This window comes from Cynocephalus volans, chromosome 8 (assembly GCF_027409185.1).
Source record: "Cynocephalus volans isolate mCynVol1 chromosome 8, mCynVol1.pri, whole genome shotgun sequence".
In the NCBI taxonomy this organism is placed as follows: Eukaryota; Metazoa; Chordata; class Mammalia; order Dermoptera; family Cynocephalidae; genus Cynocephalus; species Cynocephalus volans.
The window spans coordinates 54,083,446-54,101,442 of record NC_084467.1 but is presented as its reverse complement, the minus strand read 5'-3'; the positions used below and the strand labels follow the sequence as shown (position 1 = coordinate 54,101,442).

The window sequence follows — 17,997 nt, the reverse complement described above, 5'->3', positions numbered from 1 at the left end:
CCACCCACTTATGACCAACTGATTTTCCACAAAGGTGCCAAGAACATACTGTGGGGAAAGGAAAGCCTCGTCAATAAATGGTGCTAGGAAAATTGGGTATCCACATGCAGAAGAATGACTCTAAACCCCTATCTCTCACCATACACAAAAATCAACTCGAAATGGATTAAAGACATAAACTTAAGACCTGAAACTATGAAATTATTAGAAGAAAACATAGCAGAAACACTACATAAAATGGGAGTGGGCAGCGCTTTCATCAATGAGAGCACAAAGGCACAGGCAACTAAAAGCAAAAATACACAAATGTGACTACATCAAACTAAAAAAACTTCTGCACAGCAAGGGACACGATCAACAAAGTGAAGAGACAACCTACAGAATGGGAGAAGGTGTTTGCAAACTACAGATCAGAGTAGGGGCTAATATCCAGAATATATAAAGAACTCAAACAACCCAACAGCAAAAAAAAAAAACAATTAAAAAATGGGCAAAGGACCAGAATAGACATTTCACAAAAGAAGACATACAAGTAGCCAACAGGTACTTGAAAAAAATGCTCAAAATCACTAATCATCAGGGCTATTCTAACTAGAGTGAGGTATCACCTCACTCTAGTTAGAATAGCCATGATCAACAAGACAAAATAAATGCTGGCAAGGAGGCAGAGAAAAAGGAACCCTTCTATATTGTTGGTGGGTGTGTAAATTGGTGTAGCCATTGTGGAAAACAGTATGGAGTTTCCTCACAGAACTAAAAATGATCTGCCTTATGATACAGCTATCTCACTACTGGGTATATGCCCAGAGGAAATGAAATCAGTAAATCAAAAAGACATCTGCACTCCCGGGTTCATCACAATACTATTCACAATAGCCAAGAGATAGAATCAACCTAAATGCCCATCAATGGATGAACAGATAAAAAAACTGTGGTACATATACCCAATGGAATACTATTCAGCATAAAAAGAAAAGATATCCTATCATTTGCAGCAACATGGATGGAACTAGAAACCATACTGTTAACTGAAGTAAGTCAGGCACAGAAAGACATATACCACAAGGTCTCATATGTGGAATCTTAAAAAAAAAAAAAAAGCGGTTCTCATAAAAGTAGAGAGTAGACTAATGGTTACCAGAGACTGGAGGGGACAGGGATGGAGAGAAGCAGTGGACTAAAGGCTACAAAACTATGCTATCTACCTTAAGTGAGTCATTGTGTAGTATAAGCATGTATTGAAACAACACACTATGCCCCCCCCCCAAAATAAATATAAATAAAATTGAAAAAAAAACAAATTCAATGCAACCCCTATCAAAATCTCACCTGGGTTTTTGGAGAAACTGACGAACTGATTCTAAAAAAAATATGTAAATGCAAGGGATATAGAATAGTAAAAATAATCTTGCAAAAGAACAAAATTAGAGGACTCACATTTTCAATTTTAAAACTACAAATGTACAGTAACCAAGACAGTGTGTTACTAGCATAAAGACAGACATATAGATGAATGGAATAAAACTGAGTCCAGAAATAAACCCTTACATTTAGGATCAGTTGATTTTTAATAACAGTGTCCATACAATTCAGTGGAACTAAGACAACTAAATAAAGTTGGACTGCTACCTCATACTATGCACAAAATTAACTCAAAATGAATCAAAAGCCTAAATACAAAAACTAAAACTTATAAAACTTTTACAAGAAAACAAAAGAAAAACATAGATATATTGGACTTTTCAAAATCAAAATTATTATGCTACAAATGACACTATCAAAAAAGTGAAAAAGCAACACACAGAATGAGAGAAAATATTTGCAAGTCATATATCTGGTAAGGGACTCATATGAAGAATATATAAAGAATTCTTACAACTCAAAAATAAAAACACAGGGCTGGCCATTTAGTTTGGCTGGTTAGTGCACAGCTTTGTGACACCAAGGTCATGGGTTCAGATCCCCTTACCGGCCAGCTGCTAAAAAAAAATTAAATATTAAAAAATAAATAAATAAAATAAAAAGACAGCCCAATTAAAAATGGGCAAAAGATTTGAATAGGCATTTCTCTAAAGAACATATACAGATAGCCAATAAGCACATAAAAAGATGCTCAACATCATTAGTCATTAGGGAAATGCAAGTCAGAAGTACTTTTGAGACAACACTTCACACCCACTAGGACAGCTATAATGAAAAAGACATTAACAAATTCTGTCAAAGATGTGGAGAAATTGGAACCCTCGCACATTGTTGGTGGGAATTTAAAATTATGCTGCACTCTGGAAAAGTGTGGCAGTTTCTGAAAATATTAAACACAGAATTACCACATGACCCAGCAATTCTACTCCTATATTTATAGTCAAGAGAAATAAAAAAAAAAAAATACGTGCACTCAATGCCTTGTACACAAATGTTCATAAGAGTATTATTTATAATGGCCAAAATGTAGTTCATCAACTCATAAATGGATAAACAAAATGTAGTATATCCATGTAATGGAATTTAATTTGGCAATAAAAAGGAATGAAATACTGTAACATTCTACAACATGGATGAACCTCAAAAACAATATGCTAAATGAAAGAAACCAGTCATAAAAGACCACATTTTGTATGATTCCATATTATGTACAGAACAAAATACATACATATATGTTTTTTTTGTTGTTGTTGTTGTTTTTTTTTGTCTTTTTCGTGACCGGCACTCAGCCAGTGAGTGCACCGGCCATTCCTATATAGGATCCGAACCAGTGGTGGGAGCGTCGCCGCACTCCCAGCGCCGCACCCTCCCAAATGCGCCACGGGCTCGGCCCTACATACATATATGTTGAAGCCCTATCCCCTAATGTGGCTACATTTGCAAATAGTGCCTTTAGAGATGAAATTAAAATTAAATGCAATCATAGGGTAGGGCCTTAATCCAATAGCAGTGGTGTCCTTATAAGAAAAGGAACAGATACCAGAGATCTCTCTCCATGTGCATACAAAGTAGAGACCATGTGAGAATACAGCAAGAAGGCAGCCATCTACAAGCCAAGAATAGACGCCTCACCAGAAACCATGAAAGCACCTTGATCCTGGACTTTGAGATTCCAGAACTGTGAGAAAGTAAATTTTCTGTTGTTAAGCCACCCAGTCTGTAGTTATTTTGTTATGGCAGCCCTAGCAGACTAATACATTCCACTTTATGAAATGTCCGGAACAGGCAAATCTATAGAGAAAGAAAGTAGATTAGTGGCTGTCCAAAGCTTGGGGTTAGGAGTGTGATTGAAAGGGGGAAATGACTGCTAATGGGCACAGGGTTTCTTTCTGTAGTGATGAAAATAATGTAAAATTAAATTATGATGATAGTTGTGGAAACTTGGGTACATACTTAAAACCACTGAATTGTACACTTTAAATGGGTGGATTTATGTGAATTATATCTCAAAAAGCTATAAAAGAAAAACATTTCAATAATTTTTTTAAAACAGTAGCATGCAGAAAAATGTACCATTCCTTAAAAACTGAGCTTACCAAATATTGTATAATTCTAGGAACAAATGTAAAACGTGGAAGATATTTCCTAACAGAAATAGAAAAAGATTTCAATTGCAGTTCTTCTTCAGAAGTCTTTTCAAATATTGAAAAGGAAGTTGCACAAGCTATAAAAAATGCCATCACTGTCACAACTGAGGGCATTAGGAGTTCATCCTTCAATAGAAGAGGTAGCATACTGTAAAGGAAAATAGAAAAACATCAAAAGAGAATCGTCAATTCAAACCATAATCATTTTTTTAAAAGTTTTAAATGAGTTTTAGAATCATACTGAAAATATTATATGGAAATTTGTTTGACTCACCTAAATGTTGACACAAGTAAAAACCAAGTAGACATAAAAGGAATTTCATGTAAAACTAAGCAGACTGGTCTAAAAAATGATAAAGAAAAAATAATTTAATATTACAGAATATAATTTCAACTCCCACTTGCAAAAAGTATAAATACATTTTATCTGATTTTCAGGAGTAGCTTAAAAAAAAAAAAAAGCCAGGAAAGTTTCCATATGGACCATTGATTCATTTTTTATAATAGTCCGTACTAAATTAGTCTAGACACAGAGGTCTCAGCTTCTCAGAACAACTGGAAAACTGCTGCTTCCAGTATGCCATTAGTGGAGCATTTTTTCTCTATCATGCACACACAGTAGCTTAAGGAAAAGATCAGATAAACAGATCTGAACATTCAGAGAAGGAAGTTTTTTCATATATCTCATCCTACTTGGTAAACAAGTGAATTCCATTAGAGTTGTTTTCAAACCTCTCTTTTATGATCCTCCACATTACATATTACTCAGCTAAGCAAAAAACTAAAGTTATGACAGACAGCAGGATCATCATGCCACTGAAGAGATGACAACAGAGACAAAGAAGAGTTATAAAGGGAAACAGCTGATAATGATAGAATAAAGGAGGAAAAAAATTAGTAGTAAAAGGCTACATGAAAAGGGCAATAATATAGGAACAGGAAGCACAATGGCAATAAACACAATCACCGGCTTTATCAAAGAACTGTTTAGGGTCATAGCTCCAAACTCTGTGACCTGCTTACCACAACCCCTGGTCCAATACCTTTTGGATTCATCTGTGGCAACGCTCGAGAAGGGGACTAGTCAGAAGCCCCTAGTCCCAGTCCTATCTCTGCCACTTACTGTGTGACCTTGAGCAAATGATTAATGTAACCTGTTTTCTTATACTTACATGGAAATAATACCATGTTAAGTACTTGAAAGAACTCTTTGCAAGTATCATCTAGTTCTTTTTCTAATGATAAAACAAAAATAAACTTTTCTAATGATGATGGTTGAATAATAATTCTTGCTATTATTATTATTATTAATTTGGATCTCCTTATTTTAAAAAATGCTCTATAAAGGTTTGAACTTTCTCTACCTTTCTTAGAATGAGGACTTTCCCCTATATCAATTAACATATATTTAAACCCTGGGATTATAAACTGAAAACTACCATACTGCAAGAAGATACTAGAGTGAAATACCATTTCACTGCTTCTAACATCCTTCTTAATTTCTTGTTTTCATTTTTTTATTAGTTTCTATCCTTGAGAATGATAGCTAAGAAGCCAGGGATTTTTGTCTGTTTTGTTCACAAATATATCCCAAGTGCACAGAACAGTGCTTGACAAACAGTAGGCACTCAATAAATATTTACTGAATGACATCTGTTTGATGATAGATCAGCTGGGACCAGATCAAGAGGAACTCTTAATGCTAACTTTAAAATCTTTGACCAAAATTCTACTAAAGCCATGCACTGTTATAAATAATCTAGGTGCGGTTGTAGAGTATGAATTCCCCAAAGTTTAGGGTCTGAGAACTAATCTGGTCAAATTACAGCTCCTGATGGGCTGCCTTTCCACCATGATTAATAGGTATCAACTCTACTAGATTAAGGAATACCTAGAAACCAGGTGAAGCATTACTTTGGGTGTGTCTGTGAGGGTGTTTCCAGAGGAGATAAGCATGAGTCTGAGTGGGCTAGGTGAGGAAGATCTGCCCTCAGTGTGTGTGGGCACCACCCAACTGGCCAGCAACTCAGAGAATAAATATAGAAGGTGAATTGGTCTCTTCTCTGAGAACTGAGACAGACTCTTCTGCTGCTGCCTTGGACATCAGAACTCCAGACTCCCCAGCCTCTGGACTCCAGAACTTACATCAGCAGCCCCCCAGGTTCTAAGGCTTTCAGCCCTGGTTCTGAGGCCTTTGGACTTGGACTGAACCATGTTACAGGCTTCCCAGGGTCTCCAGCTTGCAGACAGCCTGTCGTGAGACTTCACAGCTACCATAATTACATAAGCCAATTCCCCCTAGTAAATCTCCTCTCATATATCCATATACATAACCTATTGGTTCTGTCTCTCTTGAGAACTCTGACTAATACACTTTCTATGAGGTAGAAATTCTGGGGAAAATATACATGTTTGAAAGTAATACCTCTTCATAGTTTCATCCACTGGCATTAGAGATTTGTGTAGGGTCAACCTAGCCCCATATAATAGTGGTAAGTCTAACTCAGGTTTGGGCTTCAAGGGATAACATTAAGCAATCCTCGTAGTCTGCAGTGATATGAGACCATTTTGTTCAGGGCAAAGAAGCCTTCCAAATAGGCGAGCATAGCTTAATATAAAGCCCTGCACTACTGACGTTTTAGTCCAAAGCTCCACCTAGTAAAAGCAATACTTCCTAACATTTGTCATGGGCCATTCTGTACATGTATGTTCCACAGGAACCTAGTGAACAAAGGGTAAGGGTCAGAGTAGTGGTGGGTTGGGATTCACCTAGGGGAGGATCCAAGTATTCCAAAGAGTTCTGGGCAAATACTATTTTAATATTAGGATAATATACCCCAATGTTAGTTCTGTCTATGAAAACCAGGAAAAAATGTTAATGTTCCTAAAACAAAGTAGTCTGGTTAGGGATTGCCAATAGGGTCTAAACAAAGACTGTGGCAAAACAAACAAACAAACAAACAGAAAGGAGGTAACATAGGAAAGACCTTATGGAGGTAAATGGAGAAAACTAGGCTACTGAACAGATGCAACAGTGAATGAAATGAAAAAGGCAAAGATGACAAGCAGGCTCCAATCTGAGGAAGCCTCTTTGGAGGACATAATTTTTACTAGCATGTAGAAAATATAGATGAAGAAACAGGAAAAAATAAGTATGTCAGTGGTAATTCTATCATTTTTTTTTTTCAGTTTAAAATATTTTATAAAGAAGTAAAATTGTAAGAGATCATCATTCTGGAAAAAATGATGAAATAATTTTATACAAATATAGGAGTAAAATATTTGTGTAGTTTTGTTTTGCTTTTAAATGAATACTTATATGTAAATTATAAATTTATTTCTGTATTATAAACACATAATAATAAAATGCAAACTTCAAACATTTCTACTTACAATGATACCAAGAGAATGGACTTTTCATGTACTTGGAAAGAAAATAAGAAGAAAGACAGTGCACAGCTAACCTTTAAGAAAAAAGGGGCAAAATGAGATATAATAAATTGATATTATATTTTGCAAGTTAATAATGAATTTAAATAAAAATCATTTCTAACAAAATTTTAAAGTTTATTATATAGCTTCTACCTAGAAACAAAATATAAACTGCACTGGAATGCATAATATTTTAATCACATTTAAAAATCAAAATTATTTTTCAAAAAACAATGATTATATGACTATATTTAACCACTTAAAACAAGTTCATTGAGTCTCAGTTATTAATAAGCAAAACTACTCAACACCTCAGACACAACAATCATACTTCCATCCTCCCTTGGAATCTCTTACAATTTAAATTTAAAAGTGTGAAGGACAAAAAGGTCAAAATCTAAAACTGGCAAAACAAATCTATTTCAGTATTTTTAAAATGTGCACTTCAATAAAATTAATTAAATGGTTTATAAATTTATTATTTGTTATTTGGAGTTTTAAATAAAAAATTACTTAGATCTATTTTGTTGTTTATATTCTGCATATTAGACATGTTTATATACACCTATCCAGTTGCTCAAACAAAAAACCTGAATTACTATAAATTTAATCCATCAGCAAAGCCTATCTACACTGCCTCCCAAATACAATATCCACCCACTTCCGTCCATTCACCTCTGCTGATGGTGGCAGAAGAGTGCTCTAAGACACCCCATCTTTCTCCTAGACTGGTGCAATGATTTCCTAATTGGTAACCTCTTGCCCCCTTACCATCTACTCTCCAAACGGCACCATGTCAGATCCTGCAATTTCCCTGTTCAAAATCCTCCAACAGCTTCCCATTCCACTTAGAATAAAATCCAAACCCCCATGAGGTCTGGTTCTTGTCATCCTCTTCCAATCCATTTTATCTCCCTCACTCACTTCACACCAGCCACTTCATACCTGTCTCTTTATGCCTCAAAAATGTGCTAAATGATGATAACACCAAGGTCCAGTGTTCAATCCCTGTACCATCAGCCAGCCACAAGGGGAAAAAAAAAAAAAAGGTCCTAGATCTTGTGATTGGCTCTTTCTAGTTGGTCGTTCACTTTGGGCTCAAATGTCACTTCTCTAGAAAAGTTTCCCCAACCCCATCAGGTCTCTGTTCATATAACAGTATTTTCTTCATAGCACTTAATATTCCCTGATATTTTCTTGTTAACAGATATATTTTGTTTATTGTCCATCTCCTACCATTAGCATGAAAGGCCCCAAATAAGAGAGCAGGGATGTTATCAGTCATTCACTTACATGCCAGTTCCTAGAAGGGGACCTAACACATTACAAGGCACTCAATAAATACTACTTGAGTAGATTACGTATAAATCATTTTGCTGCTATAGTATATGAGGGTACTTCAAAAAGTTCATGGAAAAATTGAATTAAAAGATAATATGAATCTTTCCACGAACTTTTTGAAGACCCTTCACATTAGTATTCATACTAGAGATTACCTCAATTATAGATTTATACTGAGATATAATTTAACCAAACTTGATTGAAAGTAAAATACTTTAAAAATAACTATAATGGGAAATCTTTTAAAGCCCTCAGAAGTATATAATAAAAACTCAAAGCATTATCAACAAAAACAAAATAACAAAAACATTAACTTTTTTTTAACATAGTGCCCTGTGTTAAAATATAGCAAACAGAATAAAATGAGAAAATTAAGAAAATGTTTTTTTCTGGCTTATCGTCCTAAAAGTAATCTCTAACACAGCTACAGTTACTAAAACTCTCAAACTCTATTCCATTATCTTTGAAATATACCTTTATTTAGCATGTTATTTCCTAGAAAAATAACATAATCTTTCACAAACTTGAAAATATTTTAAGTTAGGCCTATTGAAGACATCAGAGCATTACTAACCATATCCATCCTGTTCTAAATGTCCTATAGAATATTAACAGTACATGACTTGGTATGCTCAGAATCCATTCGCAGAATGAAACAACAGAATCATCAATAAAAAGGTAATAAAAAAGAAAAGAACATGAAACTATGCTTTTTGTATTGCAGTACTGAGATGCACTGTTGAAATATTTCTGTTCTGGCTTGTTTTTAGAATGCCATGTACATGAATGGCAGTCCCAGAATTGGAACCCTAATTTCTAAAATGTTGTCCTCTTATAAGTCCCTTAGGACTTATTGTTTTCAGACTAAATGTTCTTGATACTTTAAAAGGTATTTTTTAACTGTCATTTTATAGACCAAGGCACACAGGAACAAAATTTTAAATACCACAGAAATACAACCAGGAGAAATTTGTAAACCCACTCAAAATAACCCTTAACTATAGGAAATATACCCAATCCATCTTCAAATTCACAGAAATAATCTTCCTAAAACAGATCTGCCCCCTCCCCTTCTCAAAAATCTTTTTTGGCTCCTCTTGCACACAAGTCACATTCCAAACCTCTTCAACTAAACGTTCAATATCTTCTATAATTTGGTCCTTAATGAACTTTATCTCTCCCCATATCCTCTCCTCCCTCAATATACACCCATAAAAAAGTCAGACAAACTGTATTGTTTAATAGCTGTTCTTAGAACATTCTCTGTCCTTTCCCACATCTGTATCTTCAAACTCTTCCTCATGTCTTGTATTTCTCTTCTGCTGTATAAACTCCTGTTCCAAATCTTGTCTGCCTTTCAAAATTTGGCTCAAATCCTACTTGCTCTAAGCAGCTATATAAGATCTCCCCACAAAATACTATCTACCTTTTTCACACCATCATAGGACTTCTTTTGTACCTAATAGAACTTAATATCATCTGCCTTACAGCATGATTATTTAAGCATGTTTATCACCACTGTTTTCTTTTTTGTATTCCCTCATTAACTAATACAAAACAGAAATTAAAATAGTTGTTGAATTAAAGTGAATGATTCTGATTGTTCTGTGTAGTGTCCAACACAGCATCTAAGTATGAGACCCTCAATAAATGTTTGCCAAATAAATGAATCTTATTTCCCAATCTAATAAATCCTATTCAGAGCAAGAAAATAATTATCTATATTTTTAATAGATTAGTTGTAAAAATTAGGTATCTAAGATAATGAGAAACTTACCAAAGTAAATTTGAATCCTTTGGGAGAGGGCTGAAGTGTTAATTTTATACACGCAGGAAGCAGGCTCAAAAATGTAAAACAAAAGCTAGAAATTGAATAAAAATAAAATATTTGTTCTCTGTAGAGGTAAATCTAGCTAAAACAAAGAAATATTTTTAAAAATTTAAGGATCACATTATTTATCAACTTAAGTTGATTTCTATTTAAAGTTTATTTTTATATTTATTAAATTTAAGACCAAATTACATTTAAATAAAATCTATACACCGAAATATGCGCACTTTATATATGATTACATGATATAATACAGAATAAAACATTATAATAATGCTTATATTACTTTAGTATTTAAAATCATGTATAGAAGTGATACAAGATATATAGCTGAAGGTTAAATATGAAACTCAAAATAAGAAAACATAACCATGTATAAAGAGACAATGCTATATTTGTAACACAAACATTCATAAACTTTATTCCCAAGAGAGTCTCTCTAGCCCTCATTTCACAAAAGTTGATTATCTGATTTTCAAGCCCATGGTAAATCAGAAGTTGGAAAGGGAGCAGGAAGCTACCAGAGCTGATGGCTGATGGGGAGAGGGAAAAAGAACTAGGGAACACAGACGGACTCAATAAGCAGAACAATCTGGAGCCATTTAGTACCATGGCAAACAGCCTTTTAAAACCCTGAAAACAAGTATATAACCTAATAAATAACTGATCTTCCCACCCATGGTAACTTTGGCTAGGCTGAACTGAAGTACCCAGAATTCCCTTCCTGCAGGCTTCTTATTAGGGTGGGCCACCAGAGATATTCTCCCAAGAGTTGGAGGACAGAGGGAAGTACTACACATCTCCCAGTTATTCAAACACTAATCTGGATGCTGTTATGAAGGGATTTTGCAGATGTACAGTCCCTATTCGGTTTATTTTAAATTAATCAAGAGGGAGATTGTTCTGGGGGGCTTTATGTAATCAGTTGGAAGCCCTTTAAAAGAGGATTTAGGCCTTCCCTAACAGAAGCTGGGTCTGAGTAGTTCTTCTTTTCCCCTAAATATTCCTTCCTGACTGCTTCCGGTTTGCTTAGCCAGCCCCTACAATTGCATAAGCCAATTAATAAACTGGGATGTGTGTACACACACACACACACACACACACACACACACACCCCCTCAGTGATCTCCTACACACACACACACACACACACACACACACACACACACACACACACACACACCCTCAGTGATCTCCTACACACACACACACACACACACACACACACACTCCCTCCCTCCCTCCCTCCCTCCCTCCCAGTGATCTCCTACATATTCTTTTCTCTGATTGACCCTGACTTAGCGTACTCTCTGTTTAAGAAGAGAATCAGGCAACAATTCATAAACACTTTCACATAAAATAATTCAAATGAAAGAGTTTTATTACATAGAGGATTAGGTTTAAGTTATATGGAATACTGACTAATAAAGAATACCTCATTCCCTAATGATGTCAGGTAAATAAAATATTACCATAATACTTTTAGAGAGTAGCTTACGAAACACTATATACAAACTCTATGCCTCTTACCTGATTATTATCTGGATATGATGTGGCAAAATATCCTTAATCTTCAGAAAGACACTGAAGCTGCACCAAATATTGGCTACTTTATCCTTAAAAGAGATTTGTTAGTTTTACATTCTGTATAACTGAAAGATATATGAAACCTCATGAAGTAAATCCCATAATCTCTAATAAACTTTTGAGACATGTGAAACTTTTATTCACAATTATAACTAAGTAGATTAAACCCTCCAAGGAATAAACATAGACACATGCATACTCTCAAGCACTTTTCATTTTTTTGCACTGGGGTTGATCTAAATCATTAGCCAACCATAATCTAGACATTCCCAAGAAATACTTACTATTTTTTAAAAAGCAGTACACTATTCCTAAATACTAAAGTTATTAATCTTTGGAAATTCTTCTAAGAAATCTTTTTATTTTTTCCTAATTTGTAGAATACATATTACATCTGATTCACTTTATCACACACCTGAATTTATTTAGAGTTACCTACTAGCTGCTAGCAATGACAAGAGCTAATTGCTAATAAATCAGGAGGTTTAAAGACATTAGCAGTTGTGCTAGGATCACTTTCAAAATTAAATTTGTAACTACAGCTCTGTGTTCACGAAACCCATCCTCTACACAGCTGCTTGACTCACAGCTGTGTAGGCATACCCTCAAGAAAGTAACTATCACTGACAACTGTACCATACCACTTTCCTCTGTCGGATCAAAGAAAATGCTCTTCAGATTTTGAGAGCAACAAGTGAATGAAAGAGACTGGCAATTCCATCAAACATATCTGATACTCATTTTTATAATTACCATGATAAATACCATTTCTGAAATGGAAGATAAGGCAAATAAAAAGGCAGCTTACATGGAAAATTAAACTTTTCTTTATATAGGTGTTAAAGTTAAGAGGACGTAAAGAAGAGATTAGGAGCACAGTTTTCAAAGTTCAAATCACTGCCACATACTAGTTATATGAATCTCTGACCTCAGTTTTCTTATCTTTAAAGTGGGGATAATAACAGCTACCTCAGTGCTACATAAGGATCAAATAACATTATATGGAAGTGTCTGGCACCTAGTAAGTGGTAGTGATAACAATGATGATTATTATTATCAGTATCATGACTACCATCATCCCCATTAACACACAGCCATATATTCCTGTTTCTTCACAACACCAAACTCCTTTCTTAACTCTTTCAAAATGCTGGTTCCATCCTCCTATAAGTCCATTGAAAAATATTCTATAGAAATTTATATATTCAAAAATTAGATTGCTATTCTAATTATTTTTAAATGTTATTTAAAAGCAAATTATCTATAAATATGTTGTCTCTGTCTAACTTTACTAAAAGGCCTTTTTATTTCAGAAAAATGATTTGTTTAATTTAATTACTAAATCTAGATGATCAAATTATTCATGTAATAAAAGTTTAACAAGTGATTAAACTAGCATTAAATGAAAGATTCTCATTAAAAATGATCATGGGTGAAGATTATATTATCTCATAAGAAATTATGAGATCTTTCTGAAGCAAACATGATTATTAGTTTAACAAATAATTTCCTAAGACTAAAAAAGAGAAAATAAGCCAAAAAATTACAGAGCTGTTAACACTGAAGCTGCACTCATGCTGTCCTTTATTATGGACCCCTTTTCATTAGAAAAATGTATAATTGAAGTATAGATCTGATGATGTCATAAATATTACCTATTGATATAATATACTAGAAAATGCCAGATAAGCTCAAGGTTATACACTGGATTAAATAACTGGCAAGAAATGACTGCAGGAGGAAAGCAGCTGAAGTTCCTATTCCTTGGTTGTCTTCTACACAAAATCCTAAAATGTCATAGGGAAGGTATAGTAATGGAAAGGAGTGAGAGGAAAGTTTATAAACATGCCTCAAATAATCCACGATCAACTGGGAAGAGTCTTCTTAGAACCTGCAAGGTTTGTTCCCTTTCTGTAAAAAATGGCAGCCAGCACAGAATGAAGGAAGCCACAACCGTACAGGATAGCTTAATTAACAACACAAACCTAGAACAAAAACAAAGGTAAGCAGTAAGATAGGTTAATAATTCTGAAAACTCAATCTGAGTCACACTGCATTTAATAAGTGAAAATGTATAGTAATGCTATATGTTACCAAAATAGGTTTAGATGGGAGTCTACTCAAATCGGAGTTTCAAAATTCAAAACTGTTAAGAAGTATACTTTTCTAACAAAAAGATTGCTATCACCATCCAATTAACATATAACTTAATGCCATTCCTGTGGGAATAAGGGAATTCAGTCATGAAGAAAAATACCAAATGGGATGTATTTCTAATAAGTATATGATAATAAGTTTTAAAGTGATGAAATCCTACAGCAATGCTCTAACAAGCCAATCCACATTACCACAGTAAATATACATTGATCAGTATATTTCTCTAGTTAGGAAGATTTACAATAAAAGAATACAGAACATGATTTAATCTCTCTCTTCCCAGTCACCCTCTGGCCAACATATTTACAAGAAATCACCAAAAGGCAAAGTGAAAGATCACCTTCCTCCAGGTAAGTATGCAAAAAAATTTCTCTGAAGTAAATATTTGAATTCCAGTGTTTAAAAGTCACTCACCCCTTTCCTTTGAGGCCTTTTTTAAAACACTTGCCAAGTAAAAAGCAAAAAAATGGCAAGGAGTGGTAAAGTTCCATCTGTTTATAATTTATAGCTAAGCAAAATGCCAGTGACCCTAGCAGGTCCCAGTCACAAGATACTCCAAGAACACCCCACAAAGCAAAACCAAGACTCACAGAATTATATATGTTCTAGTGTCAAGGAAATTATCTCAATAATTAAGAGATTTATCTTGCATTGTATAGAGCATATTTCTTACGTGATTCTTAAGATAACACGTAAAATGAAAGCTATTTCCAAATAGAAATAGAAAGTATTGGCATGATAAACAAATATGAAATTACATATAATACACAATTACATATAATATATTAAATTTACTGCTAAACAGTAATTGATTTGTTTAGGTTTGAAAGAGCTCTCTAGATAGTTAAAACATAGTTTTGTTTCTACTGGACTACTTTACAATATTACCATAATAACATACCTAAATCTAGAGAATAAAACAATGCTCTAACAGTAAGTTAAAATAAAACTTACTGAGATCTCTATACTTCCTCTATAATATGCATCGATAATATAAATTAATATGTGCTTGATTAGCAACTAATAACATTGTTAATTAAAACAACATCACAATCAGATTTTCAGTTAAAAATGGTGAACTGGGTACTCATGTTTATCTCCTCTCCTTTCAGAGACCCCCTTAAAATGATAAGAAAAGGAATTTTGAAAAGTATAAATTCACATCCTTAAATACAACAGGAAGATGAACTATAATAGATAAAGATTTCAACACATTTCTGGAAAAAAGAAGTGGTAACAAATAAAACAGGATAGAAGAAGCCACAGCTTAGAGAATGCATGGAGGTGGCTCAGGGAAGCAAGGAGCCAATCCGTCCCACAAGAACCTAGAGAACTTTGGAAACACCAAATACGTTGGAGTGCTTGAGTAATATGTGAAAAAGAAAACAAGGGAATTATCTGAAAATCCCAAGATGGAGAACTAAAACCTCATCCCACTCCTGTGCTATGATGACCTGGCAGCCCCAGGCAACATTTACCTGCAGGCAAAAAAGAAGGACTATTTATTCAAAGAAATGGAATAAACTACCCAAGGCAGCTAGGGTACAGGTTAGTACTATAGTACAAACCCACTATAGTGCAAATCCCTCCAACATTCTGACATTTAAGGATCCCGAAATGTGGTGGCCAGCTCCATTCCCACTTATCCTCCAGTGGTCCAACTATATATACAGAGCTCACATGCCGCTTTTTCTTCTGCCTTATTCTTAACTAAAAATAGAAACATTACAACGAAATAGACACTTAAGGAAAACCTACAACAGAAAAAGAATCAAAATGAAAAGCGGGGGAAAATTATCTTAGAAGGATGAAAATGATTCAGGGAACAGCAGAGAACTTTACCAAAAAAAAAAAAAAGGTATATTATAATTAAAAATTTTAAATATGTTTAACAAAACAAATGAAATTTAATAGAAATGTCAAGTTAATCTTTCAAACCATAAAGCAAAGGACAGAGATGTTCAAGATGGAGATAAGAGGTCTAACATCTGACTAATAAGTTCAAGAAAGTGAGAAAATTATCAAAGAAATAATATGAGAACTTCACAGAACTGAAGAACATGAGTTTTCGAAAGGAATGGACCCATACACTGTTCAAAACAATTGTGAAGAACATCTATGGCTAAACAAATCACTATAAAAAGTCGGAGCCCAAATAATAATAATGATGATGATGATAATAATAGCAACATGCTTAGTATCTCCCAAGAACTGAAGAGTTTTACAAGTATTAATTCACATAATTCTCAAAACAAGCTCACAAAATAAGGGTTATTATTTCCCCCATTTTTCAAATGAGGAAAGTACATAATGGTTAAAAATGTTCCCACAAAATGAAATAATCCCAAAAGCTTTGAGAGTTTAATTCAAATCACAGGGGAGACACCAGTACAAGTTTACCAGAATGGCTAATATAAATGACAACTGGTAAAGATAGAGAGTATCTGGAACTCTTATACCACTGCTAATGAGTTTTAATTTGTATACCATGCTTATAGACAATTTGCGATTATCTGAAATTGGACATTCGCACACCTATTATCTCAGCAATTCTACTCATAAGAAATATATTTATATGTACACAAAGAGATATTTACAAGAATGTTCACAGCAGCATTATTCATCATAGCCAAAACCTGGAAACAACCCAGATGCCTATGAGTATCAGAATTATGTGTATTAATGGATTGGAATATTATAAAGCAATGAAAGTGAATAAACTACACCTACACACCTTATTCTTAAAATAGATACGTTAGAACGACACAACTAAATAAATGTCTCACAAACAAAATGTTGAGGTCAATACATCAAACACAAAGGAATACCTACCATGTGGTCCCTTTATATAAAATTCAAAAAAAGAAGAAAACTAAACTTCAGTATTAGCAGTTAGCATGTGGCCACCTTTAAGAAAGGTGGAGTGAGAAGTATTTGGGAGGTATACAAGTGTAGTGTTTGGATGCTGCAGTGTTCTATTTCTTGACATGAGTAATGTTTGCCAATTCACTGAGCTGCACATTTATGTTTTGCAGTTTTCTATGAGTCTCATATTTCAAAGTAAATATAGTTTTAAAAATCTGTTAAATGCTTTTTTTTTTTCTATTCTTTATATCACCGTTCTTGATATTAGCAGAGTATTTGATAGCTATGATGCCACAAATGCAAAAAATAAAAATAAAAACAAAATCTTAATTGGGCAAGTATAGTAAAAAATATGATAAAAACAACTACAGATTTGAATCTTTTGCAAGTTCTCTGACAGACGCACATTAATTTTATTGTAACTAAAACAGATTGGCATCAAAAGGAAAAGCTGTTAATTAAACAATCATGTTGCTGTGTAGTATGTCTTTTTTTTTTTTTCTTTGAGAGAGAAGAACAGAAAGTAACATTTGGTACATGAGAAGACAAATTAGATAGACATGCACAAATTTTTATCAATTTATCCTCTAAGATTTGTTTGTCTGACTGTTCCTTATTTTAGGTATCAAAAAATATATATATAAAAGCCACATAGATTTTAATTATTCAGTTTTAGTCTCCTGAGGCTTCCAACTAATAATATCAGAGAAATATTTTGTTTTAAAACTCAAAAAACTGTAAGTTGATTTTCCTTTTTTTCAGTGTCAGCTAACATTTACAAACAATAAAAAACATGAATTTTTAGAATTTAGAAAGCAAAATCATACTCGGCACTCTTTTTCCAACTCTCAAGAAAGAACTAATCAGTTATCAACATTCTGTTCCCAAGCCAAATGTGAAAAACCAATCCTATTTCTAATAAACCTGTATTTTACCCTTCAAGTAAAAGCTTGGTGAAGAGAGTCTTCTAAATCATTGTGAAAATAGTTGATATAAGCAAGCACCCCAGAAAATAAGACATACTGGATGACATAATACAAATTGAGCCTCGATTTCATAACATGCAACTGGCTTAATTTCTAAATTAGTAAAGGATACTGAAAATGTCCATAGTCAATAAGAATAAGGCCTGGATACAGCAATATGCATAATGCATTAGCAATCTGTAAGGAAAAATATTGTGAAATAAGAAAATAATGTTACTTGAATCAAACG

The 17,997-nt window shown here is 33.8% G+C and overlaps 1 protein-coding gene across 1 annotated transcript in view; it reads right to left on the bottom strand.

Annotated features, from left to right (window-relative positions):
• The window catches only part of ALG6 (ALG6 alpha-1,3-glucosyltransferase), a 55,400-nt gene that overhangs the window by 9,761 nt on the left and 27,642 nt on the right, over positions 1 to 17,997 (bottom strand). The window contains 8 exon segments of the mRNA XM_063104067.1: positions 3,519 to 3,717; positions 3,844 to 3,912; positions 6,963 to 7,033; positions 10,120 to 10,204; positions 11,704 to 11,789; positions 13,610 to 13,745; positions 14,332 to 14,541; positions 17,881 to 17,945. Coding sequence (XP_062960137.1) covers positions 3,519 to 3,717; positions 3,844 to 3,912; positions 6,963 to 7,033; positions 10,120 to 10,204; positions 11,704 to 11,789; positions 13,610 to 13,745; positions 14,332 to 14,541; positions 17,881 to 17,945 — 921 coding nt within the window.